The 24,591-nt window shown below is 38.4% G+C and overlaps 1 protein-coding gene across 4 annotated transcripts in view; it reads right to left on the reverse strand.

The window, feature by feature from the left end:
• The window catches only part of tmem131 (transmembrane protein 131), a 109,509-nt gene extending 90,245 nt beyond the window's left edge, over positions 1-19,264 (reverse strand). For 2 of the 4 annotated variants that reach the window (XM_031895745.1, XM_031895744.1), the window contains exon 1: positions 18,613-19,264. In XM_031895745.1, the coding sequence (XP_031751605.1) occupies positions 18,613-18,781 (169 nt within the window). In that variant the 5' untranslated portion in view covers positions 18,782-19,264. 4 annotated transcript variants of the gene reach the window in all.
• Between the last annotated feature and the right edge of the window lie 5,327 nt (positions 19,265-24,591).

Below are 24,591 nucleotides of genomic sequence, written 5' to 3' on the forward strand. Positions count from 1 at the left end.
ACCTATATGGATTCATGCAGCTTAGTTAGGATCAAGTACAAGGTTATTATTATTGTATTATTACAGAGAAAGAGAAGAACATTTTTAAAAATGGACTCTATGAGAGATTATCTTTCCTTAAAGGAGAAGGAAAGACTAAGTCACTTGGGGGTGCCAAAATGTTAGGCACCCACAAGTGACTTTAATCACTTACCTTTTACCCCGGGCTGGTGCCCCTGTTAGGAGAAAACAGCACAAGGCAAGCGATTTAAGTCACTTGGGGGTGCCTAACATTTTGGCACCCCCAAGTGACTTAGTCTTTCCTTCTCCTTTAATTTGAAGGTTTCTGGATAAGGGATTCCATACTTGCATTATAGGGGGAAGTAATGCTATGATTTTCACTGACCAATATGAAATTAGTTTTACAATTTAGACAGAAAACAAAGGAAGGGCATCTCATCCCACTACTATGATTCAGTAAGGTAAAAGGGTAACATTATTAGGCATTGTCAATCCACATAAGAGGTTAAACAATTTGCAGGTTTTACTACAGACGAGGGTGTAAGGTGACAGTATGTAAATGTTATCCAAAGTGTTTCCATGGAGACATGCAGAAATACTTCTATCTAATTTGTATGCAAATGTTGTTAATCATCCTCTCTACTAGTGGGTAGCATGCCAGCTCAGTTCACTGACTCCAAGGGACTTAATAAATACACATTTAATTTACATTAATAGAATCAATTAAACTTAAATGCATAAACAACTCCTTGTAAGATATATTGCCAGTAGAATACAATCTATTTGTAATATATAGATTTCCTATATTGTAGCTATCACACTGTAAACATTTTAATTTTTGCACTGTGACAGTGGTAATACCCAAGGGTAAAGCAATTAAACAAGACTTTTACATGCTATCCTCAAAATGCATTCGGATTACTGTCATCATGACTTCAAATATTGCCCAATTAAAATAATCCAGTGACTGGCACTCTTATTTTGATGGGAAAAATGCAGAAAAGTTGCAAAGCTGACAACCATACTTGAAGCAGTATCTAGTAAAAAATCTTCATATTATATATTACATAGATGACAGAGAGACAGATTGTGAGATAAATCTAAAGAAAACAGACAAATAAAAGTATTATATATATATAAACAAAGGATGGCACACCGCTACATAACATACCTCGGGTGCTCGGTAAAGGGTTCCAATAGTATAAAAAAGACCAGCAACTCCGGGATTTCTTGTGAAAAATGAAAACATATATTCAAAGTAGCATAAACAGCCTAAACAGGCTGTTTATGCTACTTTGAATATATGTTTTCATTTTTCACAAGAAATCCCGGAGTTGCTGGTCTTTTTTTATACTATATATATATATATAGACATATGAAAATGCTGTTCATGCATTTTTTAATATAATCTACTATTCACAATAGATCCGGTGTTGCTGGTCTTTTTTTGCTATATAGACATATATATATATGACGTCACAAGATGTGTGATACATCTCATTAGCATATGCGATAATTAGATGTATCACACATCTTGTGACGTCGTGGTTTTGGCGCCAAACTGTGTTTTTTTCAGTGCACTGTTTTTCACTCACTTTGTCTTTGAGAAAGGCTGCGGAGACAGCCGAAACATTAGATGTACTTTGAATAAACACCTTTTACTTTCACTTAAGACCTGTGAGTGCGGGACATCTCTACTTGCTATTATTCTTATATTCATTGGGACTGCGCCCAGGCATCGCTATTGTTTCTATGACGTGAGTGCCTGTCTACAAGTTAAATTATATATATATATATCTTCCAACTGAGCCGCACTCCAAAAGTAAAACATAGCTTTTATTAAAGCATTTGTTAAAATTAGTTACAACGAGTGTTCAAAAATAGTACAAAGTTCATACTTATCAGTATAGCATAACAGTATAGGAAATAACAAATGTATGACTCATTGTTTGCGACTGCCACGAGGTACGCTTGAGAAAGGGGGAGGAATGCCCCCGAAACGTCGCGTTAGGTGGCATGCTATACTGATAAGTATGAACTTTGTACTATTTTTGAACACTCGTTGTAACTAATTTTAACAAATGCTTTAATAAAAGCTATGTTTTACTTTTGGAGTGCGGCTCAGTTGGAAGATATATATTGATACACAATTGGACTCTTTGTGCTTGGAGCCTTTTATGCACCCATATCATCCTCCATAGTTCGAGTGCACCATTCCTTGGTTTTTTATATATATATATCCTGACGACGGTCCCTGGTGGAAACGCGTTGATGTGAGCGTGGAGCAATAAAACTTTTGATACTTTTGCACAAATTGGAGCCGTGAGTGCTTTCTGCTGCAGCTATGTATGTATATGTATATATATATATATATATATATATATAAAATAATCATCTGTGGCCAGCACACCCTTCAATGTTTTATCAAATTTTTTTATTGTAGATATATTGTTAAAACCAACGTTTCGGTCCTTATTAGGACCTTTCTTTATCCTTGAGAAAGGTCCTAATAAGGACCGAAACGTTGGTTTTAACAATATATCTACAATAAAAAAATTTTGATAAAACATTGAAGGGTGTGCTGGCCACAGATGATTATTTTCTATACAGACATAATTTTGGCTAGCACCCCGCAGAATATTGAGCCTTGGAGTGCGGACACCATTTGGATACCAAGGGTATTCCGGATAAGGGGTCTTTCCGCCCAGTAGCTAGACAAACACTGTCCAGCTCCCTTTCGTTAGACTAGAAAATATTGTGCATTTTGGTCTGATATGGATTTGGAACAAGCCCAGTCATGAGCTTTCAATTTGAATGGGGTGTGGCAGTGATGGTTTCCAACACAAGTCTCTCTTTAGTAGATTGGTATGTATTATAGCAATTGTACCACACAATAAATAATAATAAATAAAGTAAATATGGATCATCGAAACCCCCCCGTAGATGTACACATGAAAGCAGACAACAAAAGGTAGCTTGGTGCTGGTACAGGCAGGGGATCCCATAGCCGGAAAACCGTTATCAAGAAAAGTACCGAATTACAGAAAGGGCATCTCCCATAGACTCCATTATAATCAAATAATTCTAATTTTAAAAAATTATATTTTTCGGTCGGCAGGTCCGTCGTTGTTGCCCCTACACGGGGCGATAAGCTGCCGAATTGGTCCAAGGGACCGATATCGGCAGCTACAATCGGCCCGTGTATGGCCACCTTTAGTCAAAAACTGAGCAGGATAAATGGATTAGGAAGAGGACATGCAATAAGATGGGTGTAGCATCTAGCACTTCATCACCTGTGGAAGGCCGAGATACATGTATAAATGTAGAAACTTTGATGCTCATCAGCAGATGTGAATTTGTATTACCACTCTCACTGCAATTTCTAATAGCAGTTACACTCACATAAGAATATTATATATAATCACATAAGAATTTTACAATTGCAGCCGCAAGTGTAGTCATACAAAAAAATTATACAACTGCTGCAAGTATTGGCACCATATATCATACATTAAAGGTAACTTCGCCTATATATGTTCTTTGAAATTGTATTTGCAGCCAATACAACCTTATTTCCAACCCTTTTAAGCTGGATGTATTCATTTTATATCTTGAAGAATGTACATTTACAAGATGGGTGGAATAGATCCATTAAATTCCTTCAGTTACTTAATTATTGGTAAAAACATGTACCTTACAGCCATTACTTTCAAACTAAAGAACAACATTTTTCTGTAGTAAACACTTTTTGCTAAAACATCCCACGAAAGTTACAGTGCTAAATAAAATTCAGTCCACTAGAAGTTACATAACTGAATAGATACTGTACTGATGGTTATTTCACCCACTTAGGTAGTACTTGAATTAAATATGCTTTCACTACTACAATCTTGCAAAAGAGTTTTCATAGCAGTAATTGAAGAGACTTCCTGCATGCGCGGTGTATCCAAATGAAATTGCAGTCAGTTATTTGTAGTTCATACAAGTAAATGTTAAGCATTTATAAAACAATGTCCTGGGAATTCTCTGGAGCAGAAATTAATTCCACAGTGGTTGCTGTATGCATATGTATAAAAACAAACAAAATTTCCCATGCTCTCATATCTTTTAACTAGACAAAGGTTACTCTTTAATGATTTCTACGTATAAAGAAATACACTTTTATTCAGTGTATGTATGTGTATGTGCAGTATTTAACATAACTTGAGATCTCTCTCTCTCTCTGCAACACAATTTCCATCAGATACTGATGGTATAGGGAGAAGTCTTGATGGGGGTGGCAAAAAGAAAAGTTTTTTTTATTACTGATAGTTGTGGATTTTCTTATCCACAGGGGGATAGAAATCAAGTAATCATAAAGAATACCAGAGGGAGTTTACTGTTTTTACAATGACATTCCAGCTTTGTTTGTATAAACCCAAGAACGAAGATACAAAGCAGATGTATATCAGTAGTGCAGAGATTTAAGTGTTGTTTACAGAGGCACTATTCATTTCCAGTTTATTAAATTACATTTCCAGCTTAGCTGAAATGAAGAAAAATCAGAAGAAAGCTTCAAGCCTCAGTATTTCAGAATATTTTGCAGAACTTGCCATTTAACTGCTGTACCAAGTAACCACTATCCAGTGACCCAGTCCTGGAAACCTGGTGATGAGGTAGCAAAAAATAATATTTGCTTTAGCATATAAGTATTTTTGTATGGGCTATTAAAAATTAAAGTATGTTCTTACCCTTCTTGGCACATGCTTTGGTACGCAACCATAGTATGCTATGGTACGCAAATGAGCAAGGAAGAGTGTTGTAACACCAAGGGGCACATTTACAAAGGCACGAATGCTCGAGGGTTCATGCGAACGCTCCGAGCGTATTTTCGCCGATTTTTTCGGCGTCCGGACGACTTTTTCGGACGTTTGCACGAAAAAATCGGAAAAAAGGTTTTACCACTGTTTACAATTGTTCGGTACGAAAATTTTGTGACTTTCGGATCACCAATGCGATATTTTCGTGACTAATACGATTTTTTCGTAAGCATTTTCGTGATATTTGCGATCTTCAGAAATTTTCGTTTCCAATCCGATTTTTTCCCATTCGTGATTCGGATTCGTGGATTAGTAAATGTGCCCCTAGAAGTCGCATTGCTCTGTGTGCAATATTTATTTCCTGCTGCTTTTCTCTGCATTGTGGAATAGAAGGTAGGCATACTTCGATTACTAATATTCTAGAAAGGAGACGTTTTTGTTACTAACCATTTTGGTAAAATTAATTTATATATACTGCTACTATGCAAAAAGGTAGGCATCCTTTCAAGCTGGTAAGTGTGACAAAAACCTGTGCAAAACTTTGCTGATTTTCCTTATAGTTACGACAAAAAGTAAGGAAAATGCAGACATGACAAGATTTGCTATGGCAGATTGCTGGTACAGGCATGGAATCCCTTATCCGGAAATCCATTACCCACAAAGCTCTGAATTACAGGAAGGTCATCTCCATTTTAAGCAAATAATTTTCAATTTTAAAAATTATTTTCTTTTTCTCTGTAATAATACAACAGTCTCTTGTACTTGGTCCCAACTAAGGTGCATGAATTCATATTGGCAGCAAAACTATGTAGATGCAGGAACAAAACACACCATCTGACATTATCTGATCTGACTGGCATTACAGCTATGGGAATCAGATTTGGATCCTACATAATCTTGTGTTGCTGATTTTGGGTGTCAGATAAAATTTGATCTCCCGTGTAGTTTAGCCCATAGACTGCAAAAAGCAAGGTGAGATGAAGGTAAAACAATATTTAAATTGGTGCAATTTTAGCTAAGTGAGAAATGATGAAGGGTTTATTACTTTAATTCAGAAAAAGCTAATGCATTCAAGCCTTATTTAGGTGCAAGGAGCTTTTGTTGGGTTTTTTTTTTTTAAAAGTCAGATCAGATAAACAGTATTTAAAGGAAACTGTGGAACTATATACAAAGATTCATGAAAGGACAAAAGTGTTTTTACATTAACAGAACACAAGCCTTTTGAATATAAAGCACTTTTGACCAATTTAACAGGAAATTGCTGAAAACATAACCACATAGTGTGAAGATAAATACATTAATGTTCAGGAAGCTATGTTCTTTTCTACACATTGACCAAAAGACACAAGTTAAGCATTACAGTGACAGACCTTTTGCAGAGTGTAAAGGAATTAGAGCATAAGGCCAGTGTCACACTTACTGTTTTATCTGCTGGCATATATTATTCCTGTGTGTCCTATCTTGTGTATGTGCTGACATACATGGTATCAAAAAACACCAAGTGCAACTCAGCTGCTGTTGGCGTATAATTTCCAGCACCCGCCAATGAACAATGTTTGTCAGGGGTTGCAGGTATATGTAATTCAGCACAGGTCGGAAAGTCCTTCTTTATATAAAAAATTGATTCCCATAAAGCAGGGGTCCTTAACCTTTTCCACCCATGGGCCACATTCAAATGTCAAAAAAAAAAAAGTTGGAGAGCAACACAAGCATGCAAAAAATTCCTGGGGGGTGCCAAATATGGGTTGTGATTGGTATTGGAATTCCTTATGTTGACTGGCAGCCTACAGGAGGCTCTGTTTGGCAGTCCACATAGTTTTTATGCAACTGAAGCATGATTTCATGGCAGAAATTAAAATATAAGCACCTGCTTTGAGGCCACTGGGAGCAACATCCAACAGGTTGGTGAGCAACATGGCTCATGAGCCTCTGGTTTGGGATCACTGCCATAAAGTCTACTTTCATTTCTCCCCACAAACAAGATAATCCCTGTTTAGGGGTTGAGGAAGGGAGAATCATCACCCAGAGCAATTTAACAATTAGGTTTCAAAACATAAAAAAAAAAAAAACTTATTGCAAACATTCAGTTCCAAAGTGACTGCACTTAATCCTTTTGCAACACGAAGTGCACATTTAAAAGAGAGAGAGAGTCTTTAAGCACCTTCAACTCTTAGTTATTTCACCCAGTTAGAAGCGGGGTGTATGATCAAAATTCATATATAGTCCAAACATATATACAAAGACTAGATGTCCTCTGCGCTCACCTATAATCAATATGGTAAAGACATGTAGACATTTTGTGCATTAAGCTATCAAAAAATGCGCTCCCTTTTAAACAATTTGCACACACTATGGTGTCAGCAAAACCCTAATATAATTTGAACACTTCTTATGTAAAGGCCTGCAATTACACTGAATTCTGGCTAACACTGTATTATGGGTAAAGTCGTGGAAATCTACAACCATTTATGCACTTGGGTCAGTAAATTAGCCCTTTTTCGTACATAACCATATTCTTCTAAATATAATGCTAGGTTTTTCACATCAAGAATTAGCCCAAACTCTATCACAATTTTCCTTCTATTGCTTTAACTATCCGTCAGGGAAAAACTATTTTAAGAGAAAATGACTTCCAGATCAAAAAAAATCTGTGTACTGGAGTCTTGAAAGAGTGCCAGTAATACTAGCCAGAGGGAAGGCCTTACAAGATGATTAAGTATGTGAAGTGCAACTTACTGTGCGTGGTTACACCTGCCACGTACACACATGAAAAACCACATGTACTTGACAAGTACCTATATCACCTTTCTAACTGCTATACCTACAAACACTCCTAAAGATGTGTGTTGGGAAAAAAGATGAATTTGCAGGAAAATATAGCCACAGAAAAATATAAATACTTAATATACGAGTATCTGAATTCCTGCAAAAAATAGATATTTTCCCCAAAGCCCTGAGTTGCAGTTTAGATTAACTTTTCCTGCTGTGACTTCACAGGACCTGGGGGTTTCTGGATAAGGGATAGTTACACAGGGTTTAAAAAAGACCCGAGTCCATCAAGTTTAACCCTTCCAAGTAAAACTAGCACACACACAAAGCTGACCTTTACTTACTAGGGACACACCAAATGTAAGCATTTTTTTGTCAGGATACAGATTTAGAAAAATCTTCTGCCTAGCTGAACTGAATGCATACCCTTAAAATCGCATGATCTTAGACCACATAAAAAGGGAAGTATGCTTTTTTTTTGCCCCCCAAAGATTTCACTGATTTGTATTTCCAACAAACACAGATTTGGTGCACCCCCTATTATTTACAAATAAAAACATACAATCTGTTCTAATTACAGAATGGTATCCTACAATATACATTATACCGTTTTTTTGTTGGAAAAATGAAAGCCTGCCCACACACAAAATAAAGAGAAAAAAGATAAAAACTTCAGTAATGTTTGTGCCCTTGCTCTTTATGTCATGGCTTTACCAGAGCTGTCAGCCATCTTAAAGGGGGCAAGATGCCGGAAGTGACATCACACACAGCTGTGTGCCACTGGAAGTGATGTCTTCATGCACATGAGCAAATGCGCTGCATGACATGTCCCACATTTAAAGGGAACTTTTTCTAGAAAAAAAAAATTGGGATAATGCTTAAATATTGGGAGAATGATGCAGGAGGGCAGCAGATCGGAGAAAGGGTGTCAAAATTGGGTAACTCCCGAAGAAAACTTTTTTACAAAACAGTAAAACTATCATTGGGTAGGTTCCTAGTCAGCAATTTGGTCAGTCAAGTATTATTCCCCAAAGTGAAAAACAAGGTTAGTTGATCAATGTGTTTCTAGGGTTTTTAGGAACTCAAACTCTATGGGACTGCTTTCATGTTGTAGTCATACAAATGTGGTTATGTTTTCATGAGCATAAACAGACTACTATTAATTCATGCCACTATCTTGGCATCACAACAGGAGCTAATATTCTTAGTGCACTGGATTGTCTTGGGAAAGGGGAGCTCATTTTTATGTGCCAACATACATTTTTAGCAACAGATAAAAACCTTTAGCCCTTATTAACAAATGTGTTCTGTGTTGCTAAAAGACCTCCAAGTAGGCTTGCCTGTTGCTAAGGCTAATGCCACACGAAGCGTATGGCGCATATTTTCAGCAAGCAGAAAGACGCTTGCCGAGAATACGCTCCATATGCTTGAAACTCCCCCTACCTGTGCCTGCACCTGAATGAATTGAATACGCTCAGGTGCAGGCACATGTAAGCAGATATCCGCATAAAAATGCGAAAAAATGCAAAGGCTCGCGTTTGAAGGCAGATGACGGTTACATGTCCCTTCACCCGTATTCACGAGTATTCAATTCATTCGGGTGGAGGCATAGGTAGGGGGAGTTTTAAGCACATGGAGTGTATTTTCGGAAAGCATTTTTCAGCTTGCCGAAAATATGCACCATACGCTTCGTGTGGCATTAGCCTAATAACTCTGATGAGGCTGTGCTTGACAGCGTGACAGGTGTCCTATAAATTACTTTAATGCATATGTATGTCAAACAAATGGTACATATGAGAATGGAGCAACAAACCTTTCTTCTGTAGATATGCAACAAAAGTCATTGGCCTTATGGACACCTACATTTAAAAAAAATCCTGCTACAACTGTAACTGATAATGGCATTCAACTTAATTCTAATTTTACTATTTCACATTATGCCAATAAATGCAACCCAGTTATATTAAAAAAGCTATTGTATTTTCCTGGAACAGTTTAACAAATCCAGATGAAAATTGCAAAATCAGGCAGACAAATTACCAAAGTGCAGGAAGCCACTCAGCAAAATATGCCAGAGTAAAAGAGTAAACACACAATTTATTTCTATTCTCTACTGTAAAATATAATCTTATTAGAAGTAACAAAGGACTTCTCAACTGTAAAATATAATCTTATTACAAGCAGCATAGGACTTTCCTCATTATATATACTGGTCATGGATTGCTTCAACCGCCAAAACAGGTACTTTAAGGAATCTTGTGTCGTTACTAGAAAGCTATTTTCTTTCAAAGGGACTTTAATTTTGCAGGGCATTGTCTTAAATTATGAATGTCCTGAAAAGTTACAAATAAACATAAAATAAAAAGTACATAATTTGCCCAGGTCTAGTATCCAATAGCAACCAATTAGATTGTAGAATTTACCTGTCAGCAGTTAAAAGGAAAACCAAAACATCTGATTTATTGCAATTAGTGCTGCCACCCATTTTGATAAAAAACAGATTTTCTATCTACATTACCTTTCTTCCAAATATATAACAATTTCCATGAAGTACCATTTTAACTAGCTGGTCTAGCAATATACCAGCAATGTGGCAAGCACAGCTTTAACCAATCCTTTAATCCTATTCGCCTTTATGTTTTTCACTCGTGCACTTTATAAAGTACTGTAGCAAAACTAGGCTCCAGATAAACTTACTGTAAATGTGACTATCAAGTTGAGAATCCCCACTTTATCATGACAACAGAGGACTCCCTCCATTCATGCAACTGCAGAGTAGCTTCAGATTAAATTCAATATATTTGTAGGCAAGTCAAAAAAATTAGATATTTACAAAAGTGTTGATGCAGATTTGGCTTTCAAGGTGCTTTGATACCTGACAAGTGAATGCATTCGGGATCTGCCATGATGTAAAGAGGGTTATGCAAGAATGAACATTTCATCAGTGAATAAGTGGCTTGAGCAGCAGATCTAGCTAGGAAAAATGTTTAAATATATAAATAAAAAATAGTTAATTAAAGGAACAGATAATTGTAGCATGAATATAGCACCATAAAAAAACAGAAATTTAAAGAACTGTCATAGAACACCATATTGTGATCAGAAAAAAGCCTAATCATGGGCCACTAGAAGAAAAGTAGCTGGTATTAAATTACAAATACTGCAACACGATTCTATCTCACTGGGAGCTCAGCCAAAGCACAAAGAACACTAAAAGGACTTCATAAAATAATAAAATAATTTATTTAAAAAAACAACATGGATCTGTATCATGAAGGCTTTATCAATCACTATTCAGTTACTGTGCTACAGATTGTGCAGAACATAATTAAAGAAATGTTTTTATTTCTTGCTCCAAACAGGGTGATTAATCTGCGTGACTTTTTAAAAAATTGGTAGCAGTGACCAGTCACTGTGATTTAGCTGTCATAGCTTACTATACAAGTTGCAGTGACTTATTATGTGTAGCCACTAATCATTCTGCATCTTTGCCCTTAAAGGAAAACTATATCTCCAAACAATGTAGGTCTCTTTAAAAATATATTGTATAAACAAGTTTGTATGTGATATTAGGTACTCCTAAATAGAAATTTGCCATTTTAAGAAACCTCCTGGGATCATAGGATTCACAGTGCACACAAACAAGCCAAGGCACACATACATGCTAGGCCACATAAGCCAATTAATGGACAGAGTTCTGCCTTTTGCTTCCACACTACTTCCTGTTACAGTTAGACCGGCATTATTTTTGGTCATGTGATCTCTGAGGGAGCACACAGCTCATCACTAAATGGTGGATGAAGGGAAAGGGTGTAAAATGGCAATATTTACAGATATATATATTCCAGTTTGGCAAGATTCTTTAATAGGTCACTTAACATAATATAAACTATCTGCTGGTTAAGTATTCATTCTGGGGATATAGTTTCCCTTTAAAACAACTCTGATTTACAACTATTCAGTTCTTCAGAGTGAAGTGGGGAGGAAAATAAAAATTCCCTGTATAATGAACTCCTCCTTATCTGTAACCTGAGACACTAGATACTGATGAGGGAAAAGGGGCTTCAGTGCAGGTATAACAGGTATAAATTCATATGCTTTTCATTCAAATACCTAATATATGGATTGCAAATTAAAGTGGTAGTTAACCTTTAATAAAAAAAAACACAGTAGTCACTAGGAGCTCAATGAATAGGGCTTGTCTCAAGCATATTGTTTGCTAAGCTACATTATGCATAGTCCTTGAGCCCTGGATAATGGTAATCTAAAGATATACCTCACAAAGACAAAACATGGAGTAAATTATATGCCCCTGTTGGTCTTGTTTAGCTCAGTTAATAACAAAAATAATACATTATTAGTTATTAAAGTAATAGGCAAAAAGGGGTGGTTCACCTTTAAATTAACTTTTACTATGTAATAGAATGGCCAATCCTAAGCAACCTTTCAATTGGTCTTTATTATGTTTTTGAATTATTTGCCTTCTAACTCTTTCAAGTACTCTCCTATTCATATATCAGTCTTTCATTCAAACCACACTCACTCACACAAAAACTGAAATAATTAAAAAATTACAAATAATAAAAAATGAAAACCAATTGCACATTATCTCAGAAAATTACTCTCTACATCTTACTAAAAGTTAACTTGAATGTGAACAGCCCCTTTAAGAACACACTCTATTTTCTGATACACATATTGTGGGACAGGGTAAAAGAACACTAGTGGCTCAAGACTAGTGGTTTAAGTCAGCAAGATCAAAATTCCATATATGGCTGTTTCAGATCCATCATCTGAACAAGTGGCTTGGCAAAACATTTGGTAGACAAAGACTCACGGGAACACAGCTACCTTCCATCAACCAGTCCTACCCTCTGACTCAGCTCAAACCAAAAACAAAAAGTTAGGGTTACTTTTTCTTAATACAGAGAAAAAGGGAATCATTTTTAAAAATTGGAATTATTTGCTTATAATGGAGTCTATGGAAGATGGCCTTTCCATAATTCGGACCTTTCTGTATAATGGGTCAGATACCTGTACTTGCCAAAAATGTTTTTTAAATATCTTGTCACAGGCAATTTAACAAACAAGGGGGCTAGCAATGAAATAACTATAAGCAGAAGTGGCTACTACAATGTACAGGAAGCAATGACTCATCACCAGAATTGCAAGTCTCCAAGACAGACAACTATATATTCTGTGGCACTACAGCTGTTCTGGAAATCCCTTGGCAGCCATTTTGGCAATTACGTTTGCTCCCATACACCTCTAGCTTCAACTCTGATCAAGATCCTAGATAATCATAATTGGGTAAACGCTTTTCAACCTTGCACCAATCCTAATCCGCCCCAACCCAACCCGAGACAGATCCGGCCAACCTCACTGATTTATATACCTGTGACCACCCATCTAGGATATTACCACCGGGGCTTGGTTGAATGTGATTATATAAATAAGCACCCCAACTCATTTGTGGCATCAGTAAGGGTGCTAGAACAGGGTAGAGAGAGCAGAGAGGGTCTGGTGGAGAAAATGGCCCCAAACTTGCCTGTGACCTGCTTCTAGTGGTAACTGGACGGGCTGAACCCACCTGACCCATGGGTTTTGTGTCCCAAAGTTTTGTCTAAAGTCTGCCACAAAGTAATCGTTATAACTGATATTAAGGTTACTGGTCAGACAGGCAAATCTATGATTTCACGGGTACAAAGATCACATATTAAAACAGAGTACCTAAAAACCCTATGTATGTGTTTTGTCCTTCCAATACTGTGGAATAATACAGTAAAAAAAAAAATAGTAGTAAAAATGGTAATTATACACATCCTTTATAAGGAGGATCCAAGCCCAGCACAGTAAATAGAGATTGTATTTGGCATCTTAAGGTCCCCCATACACGATAAAATCCGCTCGCTTGGCGATGTCGCCAAGCGAGTTTATCTTCTCCTGATATCCCCCACCTACGAGTGGGCGATATCAGGAGAATCCAGGGTAATCTGACCGTTTGGCCCTGGGGCCAAACGACCAAATTACAACGACGGGCAATGGCAAAGTAGGTTCGGGGACCGCATCAACGAGCAGATTTTCTAACCTGCCCGATCGAGATCTGGCTGATTTCAGTCCAGATCTCGGTCGGGCAGGCCCATCGGGAGTGCCCATACACGGGCCGATTAGCTGCCGAATCGGTCCAAGGGACCGATATCGGCAGCTACTATCGGCCCGTGTATGGCCACCTTTAGTCAAAAACTGAGCAGGATAAATGGATTAGGAAGAGGACATGCAATAAGATGGTTACCAATACCAATACAGGTTACCAATTCTGGCCTGGATGAGTCCATTTAAAGGACAATGAAAGGTTAATATAAATTAAAAGTAAGTCTAAAGGCATTCTTTTTAAGTACTTACTGCATATCTAAATTCCCAGATCCCTGCTTGCTTCTCTGAGATATGGTGCTGGCAGCCTACAGCAGTGTTAAGACTACAGTGACATCACTGAAATCTCTCTGTCCTTCCTGTAGGTGCCAGCGGCAGCCTTCCTATTCTATGAGCATGTGTGTAACTTGATCCCGTCTCCTGTTCTGAGCTACACATGCCCACCAACCAATCAGAAGCGGATCTGGCAGAGGGAGTGGGGGGAGTGAATGAAACACATGTGCAGTATGAAGCAAGGAGGGAAAGGCAGGGAGAATACCTTTTTAGAGATGGCTGCCTGTTCTAGAAAATGTGATGTAAGCGTGACTGAGTAAATATTTGATTAGGTGAGCCAAAAGTGTGGCGTTTTTACTAAATAGGAGGACTATTGGGCAGTATGCTTTTTAAATTTTGACTTGCATTCTCCTTTAATGTTTTTCTTAAATTTGGTGGTAACTTATGGATTAATAAGAGAGCAGAGGGCAGATATAGGTGTACTTTATAGGTGTACTTTTTCTATGTACTTTATCAACAGAAAGTAGTCACTGACCTCCTCCCAGATAAGAGAACAAAACGTTTAGGGCTCTGACACGAGGAGATTTGTCGCCGGCGATTTTTAAAAGAGCGATTTGGCGACAAGACGCCAATGCTAAATCAATGGAAATCGCCAGCGTCAAAACATACGAGGCTACTTCAAATCGCCTGCTGTTTCAAATCGCACACAGACCCTTTTCTGAGTGACTTGAGTAAACATGTGGGAGGGGTAACTGTTGAGTGTACCATGGGTAGCAGATAGCCTGGAGCTCAACTCGCATGAAATCTCTTCGTGGGTATTGTCGTGGCGAAAAAACGCAGGCGACAAATCTCCTCATGTGCCAGAGCCCTTAGTTGTATTTCAAGAAATTACACTACAGGCAGTGGCAAGTTTTTGCAATTGTAGTTGTAACTGAACACAGTATTTGTTTATCTTATTCTGTTATCTGTGCTCACTCATTGTTCTGACTCTGACCATAAATTTCTCTATCAGGTCTGTAAGTGAGCTCTGAGTCAGAACAGCAGTGCACAGAAAAAAAGGTACTGCTGTCTATAGCACTTTTCAAAATTTTTATTTAATGTTTTTTGGAAAGTTGGAATTATGACTCCTTAAAGGAGAAGGAAAGGTAAAAACTCAGTAAGCTTTATCAGAAAGGTCAATACAGCCATAAGCACTCACAGAAACGCTGCACTGAGTTCTCTGTAAAAAGATTAGTTGTGTCTGTAATTCCTGTGCCACAGACACGCAGCTTTCAGCTCTCTCCTCTCCTCCTGCTCCCCCCTCCCTCAAGAATGCTAAGAACTAACTCCCCCACCTTAGGAATGTGGATCTGAGCCAATCAGCAGGAAGCTGATGTAAGTCGCAGGAGGGATGGCACACGCTGCGCAGGCGTTTTCGGCAAATCGTCGAAAATGCCTCGCGAGGCAACTTCGCCGATTTGCCGAAATCGCTTGCACAGCGTGTGCCACCCACCAGCGACTTACATTTTCTCCGATGAGATGGCAATCCGGGGAGATTAGTTGCCTATGACAAGGGAGATTAGTCGCCCGCGACAAATCTCCCTTGTCACGGGTGACTAATCTCCCTGAACTACCATCCCACCGGCGAACATGTAAGTCGCCGGTGGGATGGTACACACTGCGCAGGCAATTTCGGCAAATCGCCGAAGTTGCCTCGCGAGGCATTTTCGGCGATTTGCCGAAATCGCGCTGTCGCGTGTGCCATCCCACCGGCAACTTACATTTTCGCTGGTGGGATGGCAAATGATGGCAACTCGGGGAGATTAGTCGCCCGCGAACAGGGAGATTTGTCGCGGGCGACTAATCTCCCCGTGTGCCAGAGCCCTAAAGCGGCAACACTAAGGCCAATGACACACAGGGTGGATTCTCGGCCTGTGGATAAATGTAGGCCAATAATCTGCCACTACAATAAAAAAAAAGCTTTTGGTTGTACCTTCACCCGAAGCCATTGCGTCAGCCCATGTGCAGGCACACATAGCAGAATATGGCGCAAAATGTACTGTAATGTGTTGTTACACCATAGGGCCTTGAATACGGTTTATATCAGGAATACCATTTATCTTTTCAGTACTCTGAGAGCTAAGGATAACGGACGCTACTTTGTAGAATTTAATATGATATTTATGTCTGCAAAAATATGTCAGGATAAATAAAATTTAAATTTCACAAAATGCACCAACTACAAAGCTGGCCTTATAAAGAAACACTGCTACAAAGATCTTGCCGCATGAAATGCATAAAAGTGAAACACATGAAAACAGACAGACAGAGAAAATACTTTACGAGTTCATTTATACATACATACAGTTGGCCTTCCTCAGAGAAACCAATAACCCATTGTTCATAGACTCCAGAGAAACAGTAAGACAAATACTCATTACAATAACACTTTATTAGCTTTAATTTGGGATTACTTTTAAATGCTGTCTCTCTCACACATATAAGCACCCTTGCCCTCGAGAACAGATCATAAGCTGTTACAGACACTATGCAATGTAATACAACATTTAAAGCTCCTGGAACTGTTAGTAAGTGATAAATAGAAAACAAATCAAACATTTTGGGTCAGCAGACCCTTTTTTAATCTGACCTGAAAACTTGTGTATTACATGCTTTCCCAATAAAATAATGAGTTGAAAAGTACTGAAAAAATTTGTATCCATCTAAAAAATGCTCCAAGGTCTTCCGAATATCATAACCTTGTATGTAAGTAAATGAATTACAAATTATATGAAAAGATAGTATATTTATCATAAATAGATAAGATATTCTTCGTAGAATGCTTCAAAGACCTTTGTCAAGGAACTCTTTTGAAACATCATTTGTGAAGAATTCTCTTATCTCACTTTATCAAATATGGGCTATAAAACATTTCTCAGGTACCTAGGAAGAAGGACCATAACACTAAAAGCTGGCCATATACACACCGATATTACTATATTCAGTGCATGTATGGTGGATCGACGAGACACCCGATATCGGTAAAAGCCTTGGTCACAGGAAAGATCGTAATTGTAACAACCAATGGTCGCTGGAAAGATTTTAATTGTAACATGTATGGCCAGCTTTAGGCTAGTGTCCCAATGGGGAGATAAGTCGCTCTGCTACCGCGGGTTACTAATCTCACCAAAGAAACTTTTCACCAGCAATAAAGGGAATCGCGGTGGAAGGGCCTACACAATGCTTAGGCTTTCCAAAGTCCCATGAGGTTGCCTGCAGGAGGAAACTTTGTGTGACTTCATAAAGCCAAAGTGATGCAAAGGCCTTTCCACCAGCGATTCCCTTTATTGCCAGTGGAAAGGCTTTTCAGGGAGATTAGTGGCAAAATTCAGTATGGCATTTACTAGCAAAATCAAAAATTGTGATTGGCACAAAACACACACAAATCACCATATTTTAGACACTTCCACACAAATTTCATTGCTATTTTTTAAAGTATCAGTACAGGTGTGAATGGAATCAATTCTGCTGTAAGTGATTCAGTTGGTGCAAGTAAAGTTGCATGGGGGCACAACAGGCTAAATGAACCCTGAAAGAAAACACATCCGCAAGCAAGTACCAATTCCAGGGGTTTCTATGCACCAGTGAGTCCTATACTTTGCTCCTTGCAAGCAATTCATCAAAGCAGGCTAAAGAGTTGCACTGGCACAAGTATGTTCGTCAGTTGTGTTTAATGTGTGCAATTTTGCTCTTTGCACTTGCATTTGTAAATTACCCCTTTTGACTTATGTATTAATTATCTTTCTATTCATATCTTCTTCTATAAATTTTCCAGTCTCTTATTCAAACCACTGCATAATTGTTAGGGTAAACTGAATCTTAGCAACAAGAGACCTGCTTGGCAGATCCTTATCATTCATCTAAAAAGAAGGCCATGGTGATGCAGTTGTGTTGACTGCACTTAAATTTGAATACACAAATTATGTCTTCATCTCAGTGCCATGTTTGGATGAATCTTTTGTGGAGGGGCCACTTAAAACTTCATCTAATAATTAAGGGACTACAATTGTAAAATGCACAGTAAATCATTTTTTTTGGTTTTAGTAAAACATGTAGTGTTTCTGGTTGTTGTCATCAAAGTGTTCTGTTTGAGGGGCTGTTATTCCTATTTATATCCAACAATTGTTTTGGGGATGTGAATGTTGTTTTTTTTTTTTTAAATTGTTGCTAAATTTGTACCCCCCCCCCCCCCCTATTTTCATTATGTGTATTTGATGTGTCAACAGCCCTCCCAATGGCTTATTCAAAAGGATATCTTTCAAATATATATAAATGAGACAAATCCATTCATACATCGCCATCAAATGTAACGCAATGTTGAATACTAGATGGTATTGAAGTTTGTTGTACCCTTGGTACCAGTCTCTACAGGGACACATAAAAACTGGGTCTGATTGCTATAAACTAGAATGATGCTTATTACATTTATTAAGCATGTCCCTGAAGTTCCCCTTTCAAAACCTGGATCAAGACAGTGGTATCCGATTTTCATACTGTCAAAACTAGGCAGGAGACAGAAAGTGTTCAGTGTGCATGACTTTCTATGAGAGCAGATAGGGAGCGGCAAGAGAGCCGTGCTTACCCTCGGTGTGGGTGCGGGCGGTGTGCAGGGTGAGCAGGGCGATGAGCACGCTGTAGATGCCATTGCAAGAAATGCGGCTGCTGCTCTCCTGGGAGTTGTTGTTGTTGTTGTGTCCGTGCGAGGAGCAGCAGGAGCAGCACAGGAGGCTGAAGGGCCGGATACGGGCCATGCTGTGTGGAGCAGCAGGGTAGGAACTCAGGAATACAGCATAGGAAGGGAGGCAGTGCGACTCCCCGACTGTCTCTGCTCTCCTTCAATCTGGGTGCAAAGGGTGTCTCAGTCTCAGTCAACCCCGCGCTCATGCAGTCACTCTGACACCAACTATGTGGCTGCTTCCAGATTTGGTGCCAGCTGGTCGGGCTGCCTCCTCGCTGCCCTCTGACTGGTTTTCGGATCGTTCCTCGATACGCCCTGACTAACTGGGTTACTTTACCGTTCTTCGCTTTGGGGTCTTTCCGCGCTGTCACTCAACCCAGCTACCGCTCTATATTATAGTTGCTCTCACCTACACAGTAGTCCACCAGAACAGTAGAGACTTCCCAGCTAGAGCGCCTAACTCACTTCTCTATTTCCCTTACCATACACACGTCCGGCTTCCGGTGACACAGTGTGTTCCGCCTACACTCATTGTACAACAGCTACAGCGACACTTAGGTGCTATTGCTTGTTTCCAGTTTGTAACCAGATAGAATGTTCTATTTAAAGGCTTAAGTATTGATGCTGCCCCATAATTTCATGATTATCGTACACGTAGGCGATAAAAAATACATTTGGAGGACAAAATGCTGTATGGGGGAATGATGGGGAATAATACAGATTAATATATTAAGTGCTACATTGGACCCCATATGTATGCGTTAAGTTTAAATATATGGCTTTTGGCGCATTTTGAATGTTTGTGTTTTTGTATTTATACTGGTATAATATTGATCCCTGTCTTATTAATGCATTATTTTAATGTACCATGCTGTATACAGTGGTGCTAAATAAACATAAAAATATATACAAAGTTATTAATAGAGATATAAAAAAAAAACAGTATGTGGGAAGAACAGCATCTTGTAGGTGTACCTGCTTGAGGGTGAAGACTCACTGAGCTACTAGTAGCAGCTACTTTTTCATGGCTACTAAACTCCAGAATATACCCTGCCATAGACAATACTGAGAATTGTGTCTAATAAAACACACGTAGAGAAAATAACCAGTAAATGATCAGCATGGTCTATTTTAGTAGCCACAACAAGTAACTGTCTTCAATCTAAATGGTAATGTTGAAGATCAAAAGAACATTTAAACACAGTTTACAATCATTGTCATGCTGACTGAATTTGTAAAAGCCTTCCTGGCTTTTAAATTGATCACATTAATTTATTATAGTAGTAGATTTGACACTTTGCTAAAAATAAAATAACACCATCCATCCAATCTCTGTGGTCTTTCTTCTAATCAAGTATTCTTTCTACCTGCCAGATGGCAAACTTACTGACAGGGTTACAAGATAGCTGAAAAAATAATAATGGCACATATTTAAAATAAAATAATAATAATAAATATTTGAATGAAGTAATGAAGCCCTGTATGTTTTTAAAATACATTAATAGTAGACGTTGGCAGAATTACTATGTACATTTACAAAAGCACAACATGCCATACCTCTCCTGCAGTGTGGCAAGATAAGAATTAAGGCACCACTTTATCTGAGGTGGAAAATAGCTATCTCTGGTAATTTTAAAAGTTGAATTTCAGTTTTTTAAACTGGAATTTGCCTTTCTTTGTTAAGAAAGTGCAAGTAAGCTTTTTGCACTAGCAATGGGGCCAAACGCGTCCCAGTCTAGAGTAGGTTTGGCTTTTGTTCAGCTGACACAGGCCAGAAACTGCCCAGTCACTTGTTAAGTTACAGGAGCTTAATAGATCTAACAATCTACTGAAATTCTTGATGTGAAGCAGTGCTTACATAAGCCTATTCTTATTGCGCTAATAGTAAATAACATTGTATTATTATACAAAAATCTAAAACAGCTGTGCATCCTGTGTATACCTATATAGAATATAAAGAGAACTTGCCTGCATAACAAATGGGTGTGTGGGCATTTCGTACATGTTTACTTGACATTCTTAATAACGTGGTTCACATAATTAATGCATAATTATTCTAACACAAGCTTAAAGTAATAGTGACTCACTGGAGGTAGTCACAGTGATCACACTTTGATGTCGGAAGCACTGGTAGGAAAACGTGATCTAACTTGAAGGTATGAGTAATCAATAAATATAGTATTTTAGGGTTAATGTATTTGGCCATTCACTAAACTGTAAGTAAAATTAGCGGAAGATAAAAATAGTATTTTTTATTACAAATGGATATATGAGATTTAAATAGATAAATAATGGGTATAAGCTTGCTACAATAGTTTTGCAACAGTAATCAAAATGATGCAAATTCCAGGAAATCATAAAATCTGAGAAGAAAAAAAATGCAGTTTACCAGGAGAAAACAGCAATTCTGCAAAACAGTTAAAGGGGCATAATAGTGTTAAGTAAAGATTTATGTAAAGTGTCCAGTGTCGGCAAACAATATCATAGGTCCACTATGGCAGTGCATGGGGTAGGAGTATACTAGTACTGGTTGGCATATAGTAATACAGCAGTCCATACAGTCTATCTTAGAAGGCAAGGATCGAGGACCACATCGGCTCACTGATGCAGTCCTCATCCTGATGGCCTGTATGCCTGTCGTTATAATCCAATCATTTGACCCCCAGGGCCAGGGGCAATGCTGCTAAGAGGAGAGATGAGAAACTCGCCTCAGATGGCAAAAAGGCTTTCTTGGTAACTTTAAGAGTCAAATTTACAGTTTTTAAACTAGAAATGTGGCTCTTCTAGTGCAGAGAGTGCAACTGTGGGCAGCCCCTCTGGCGCTGTAAAGGTAAGCATATTGAGGCTGAGGTGGGGGTGGCATTGGGAAAGCTGCCTTAGGCGGCATGTGGACTAGAATCGTCACTGCCCAGGGCCAAATGATCAGATCAATTCAATATAGCCCATGGGGAAATATATGGGTAACTATACTTACTGCTCTCTAGAAGCTTGCTTGCTCTTGCTGATGTTTTGTAATTGCACTTATTGCTTTTTCAAAGCTTTGAAAAAATAACACACACAGTTTCAAAATGTCACTGTATGACATTGAAATGACATGAAATTTCAGAAATTTTTTTGCAAAACACCAGCCTAGGCCATTGTCACAAAATTGTTACCTGCAAATGGGAAATTGTGTGTTTTTAAGAATCATATGACAATAACATGCCATTGTCTTTATGGGATTCTTATCGGAGTAAAAAAAAGTGTGATTTTGCATGTTTGACTCAATGGGGCCTATTTATCAAAATTAAAGTTTACATCACAATTGAAGAAAATTTGTGGCAGAAAAAACACAAGGATATTCATTGGCACATTGAATAGTCTGTTAAAATAAAAATCCAGAAAATTCAGCAGAAAAAACCCAGCAACTTAAAGCTGGTGATGTTCAAGAGAAGTCAATGGGAATTGTCTCTAACAAATGTATTTATTTATTTTCCCAGAGAGACATTATCATATCTACATATTTAAATACTTTCTACAATAAGTAAAATTGTGAAAATTACATTACTATCTGTAGTAATAAGACTTAAAGGAGAACTAAACCTTAACAAAGAATAAGGCTAGATATACTACACATTATGTTTTGGGCTTCTGTACCAGCCCAAGATGGTCACAGTGAAAATCAGTGTGTCTTATTACGCCACTAGTAGCATTCCATATTCTCTTCTGCTGATTCACTGCACATGCTCTGTGCTGTTGTCAGTTCCCTGAGCTTAGGGGCTGACTCACAATATACAGTAAACATAGAATGCAAAAGTCACCATACCAGGCTGATTAGTTATTAATATAGGGTCACGTCACATGGCAATTCAGAAATCAGTGCAATTTGCATCAGAATTCAATTATCAGCCCTTAATGATCAGCTTCTATTACAGAGAAACCACATTTTTGATTTGCAACAATAAAGCTTAGCTTTTCAAAAGCTGCCCAGGGCACAATGAGCATGTGAATGTCATGTTTCTAACAAAATCAAAGATGGTGAGCTCCTGTGCACAGCTTTGAAGGTCTGGATCATTACAGTTATAGAAATGCTGAATGTTTAGGCCAGTGCAGCAAGTTTAGCATATAAAATATGGAATTTCTAGCCATATTCTTTTTTTGCAGTTTAGTCCTACTTTAAGGGGTGGCAGAGAAAAGTATAGATAGTTTGTATACTGGTAGTAGTCAGTGACTGTTTATTGTTGATTGATATGGCTTAAAGGAAAAGTATGTGAGTGTATAGATTGGTAGGTGTGGGTTAGGTGTGCTGGGTTTACTTGGATGGGTTGAACTTGATGGGCACTGGTCTTTTTTCAACCCTATGTAACTATGTAACACTAGATTTTTTTAAGTAAAAAAGCTATTCTATCCTGCACCAATAACTGCCCTATCCTGCAAACCACTTAGTATTTTAAATGCTTTAATAGAAAATACCTGCTAAAACTTGGCTTCCTGTCAATTGAACTACGGCGATACGGCGAAGGAAGGAGCAGCAACCACTATGCAATGATCGATTGATCGAGCCTAGCCTTTTTTTTGTATAGGAAGGAGTCAGGCTAGGCTCGATCAATCGATCGTCGCATAGTGGATGCTGCTCCTTCCTTCGATGTATCGCTGTAGTTCATTGACAGGAAGCCAAGTTTTAGCAGGTATTTTCTATTAAAGCATTTAAAATACTAAGTGGTTTGCAGGATAGGGCAGTTATTGGTGCAGGATAGAATAGCTTTTTTACTTAAAAAAATCTAGTGTTACATAGTTACATAGGGTTGAAAAAAGACCAGTGTCCATCAAGTTCAACCCATCCAAGTAAACCCAGCACACCTAACCCACACCTACCAATCTATACACTCACATACATAAACTATAAATACAACCACTAGTACTAACTGTAGATATTAGTATCACAATAGCCTTGGATATTCTGATTGTTCAAGAACTCATCTAGGCCCCTCTTAAAGGCATTAACAGAATCTGCCATTACCACATCTCTAGGAAGGGCATTCCACAACCTCAATGCCCTCACCGTGAAAAACCACCTACGCTGCTTCAAATGGAAGCTCCGTTCCTCTAATCTAAAGGGGTGACCTCTGGTGCGTTGATTGTTTTTATGGGAAAAAAGAACATCCCCCATCTGCCTATAATCCCCTCTAATGTACTTGTACAGAGTAATCATGTCCCCTCGCAAGCTCCTCTTTTCCAGAGAAAACAACCTCGACAGTCTCACCTCATAGTTTAAATCTTCCATCCCCTTAACCAGTTTAGTTGCACGTCTCTGCACTCTCTCCAGCTCATTAATATCCTTCTTAAGGACTGGAGCCCAAAACTGCACTGCATACTCAAGATGAGGCCTTACCAGGGACCTATAAAGGGGCAAAATTATGTTCTCATCCCTTGAGTCAATGCCCTTTTTTATACAAGACAGCACTTTATTTGCTTTAGTAGCCACAGAATGACACTGCCTGGAATTAGACAACTTGTTATCAACAAAAACCCCTAGATCCTTCTCCATTAAGGATACCCCCAACACACTACCATTCAGTAGATAGTTCGCGTTTATATTATTCCTACCAAAATGCATAACTTTGCACTTATCAACATTGAACCTAATTTTCCAGTCTGCTGCCCAGTTTTCTAATTTTGTCAAATCGCTCTGCAAAGCGGCAGCATCCTGCATGGAACTTATAGGGGGAGATTTACCAAGACACGAACGCTGGGAGCGTATTCCTGCAGTTCTTTTCGTGCTTGTGCGACTTTTTCGCGCGGGCGCACAATTTTTTCGCATGGCCGCGTGAAAAATTCAGAAAGGCTCTGCCGCTGTTTACAATGGTTTGGTACCAAAATTTTGTGACTTTCGGATCGCCAATA

The sequence above is a fragment of the Xenopus tropicalis genome, chromosome 2 (assembly GCF_000004195.4).
Source record: "Xenopus tropicalis strain Nigerian chromosome 2, UCB_Xtro_10.0, whole genome shotgun sequence".
Lineage (NCBI taxonomy): Eukaryota > Metazoa > Chordata > Amphibia > Anura > Pipidae > Xenopus > Xenopus tropicalis.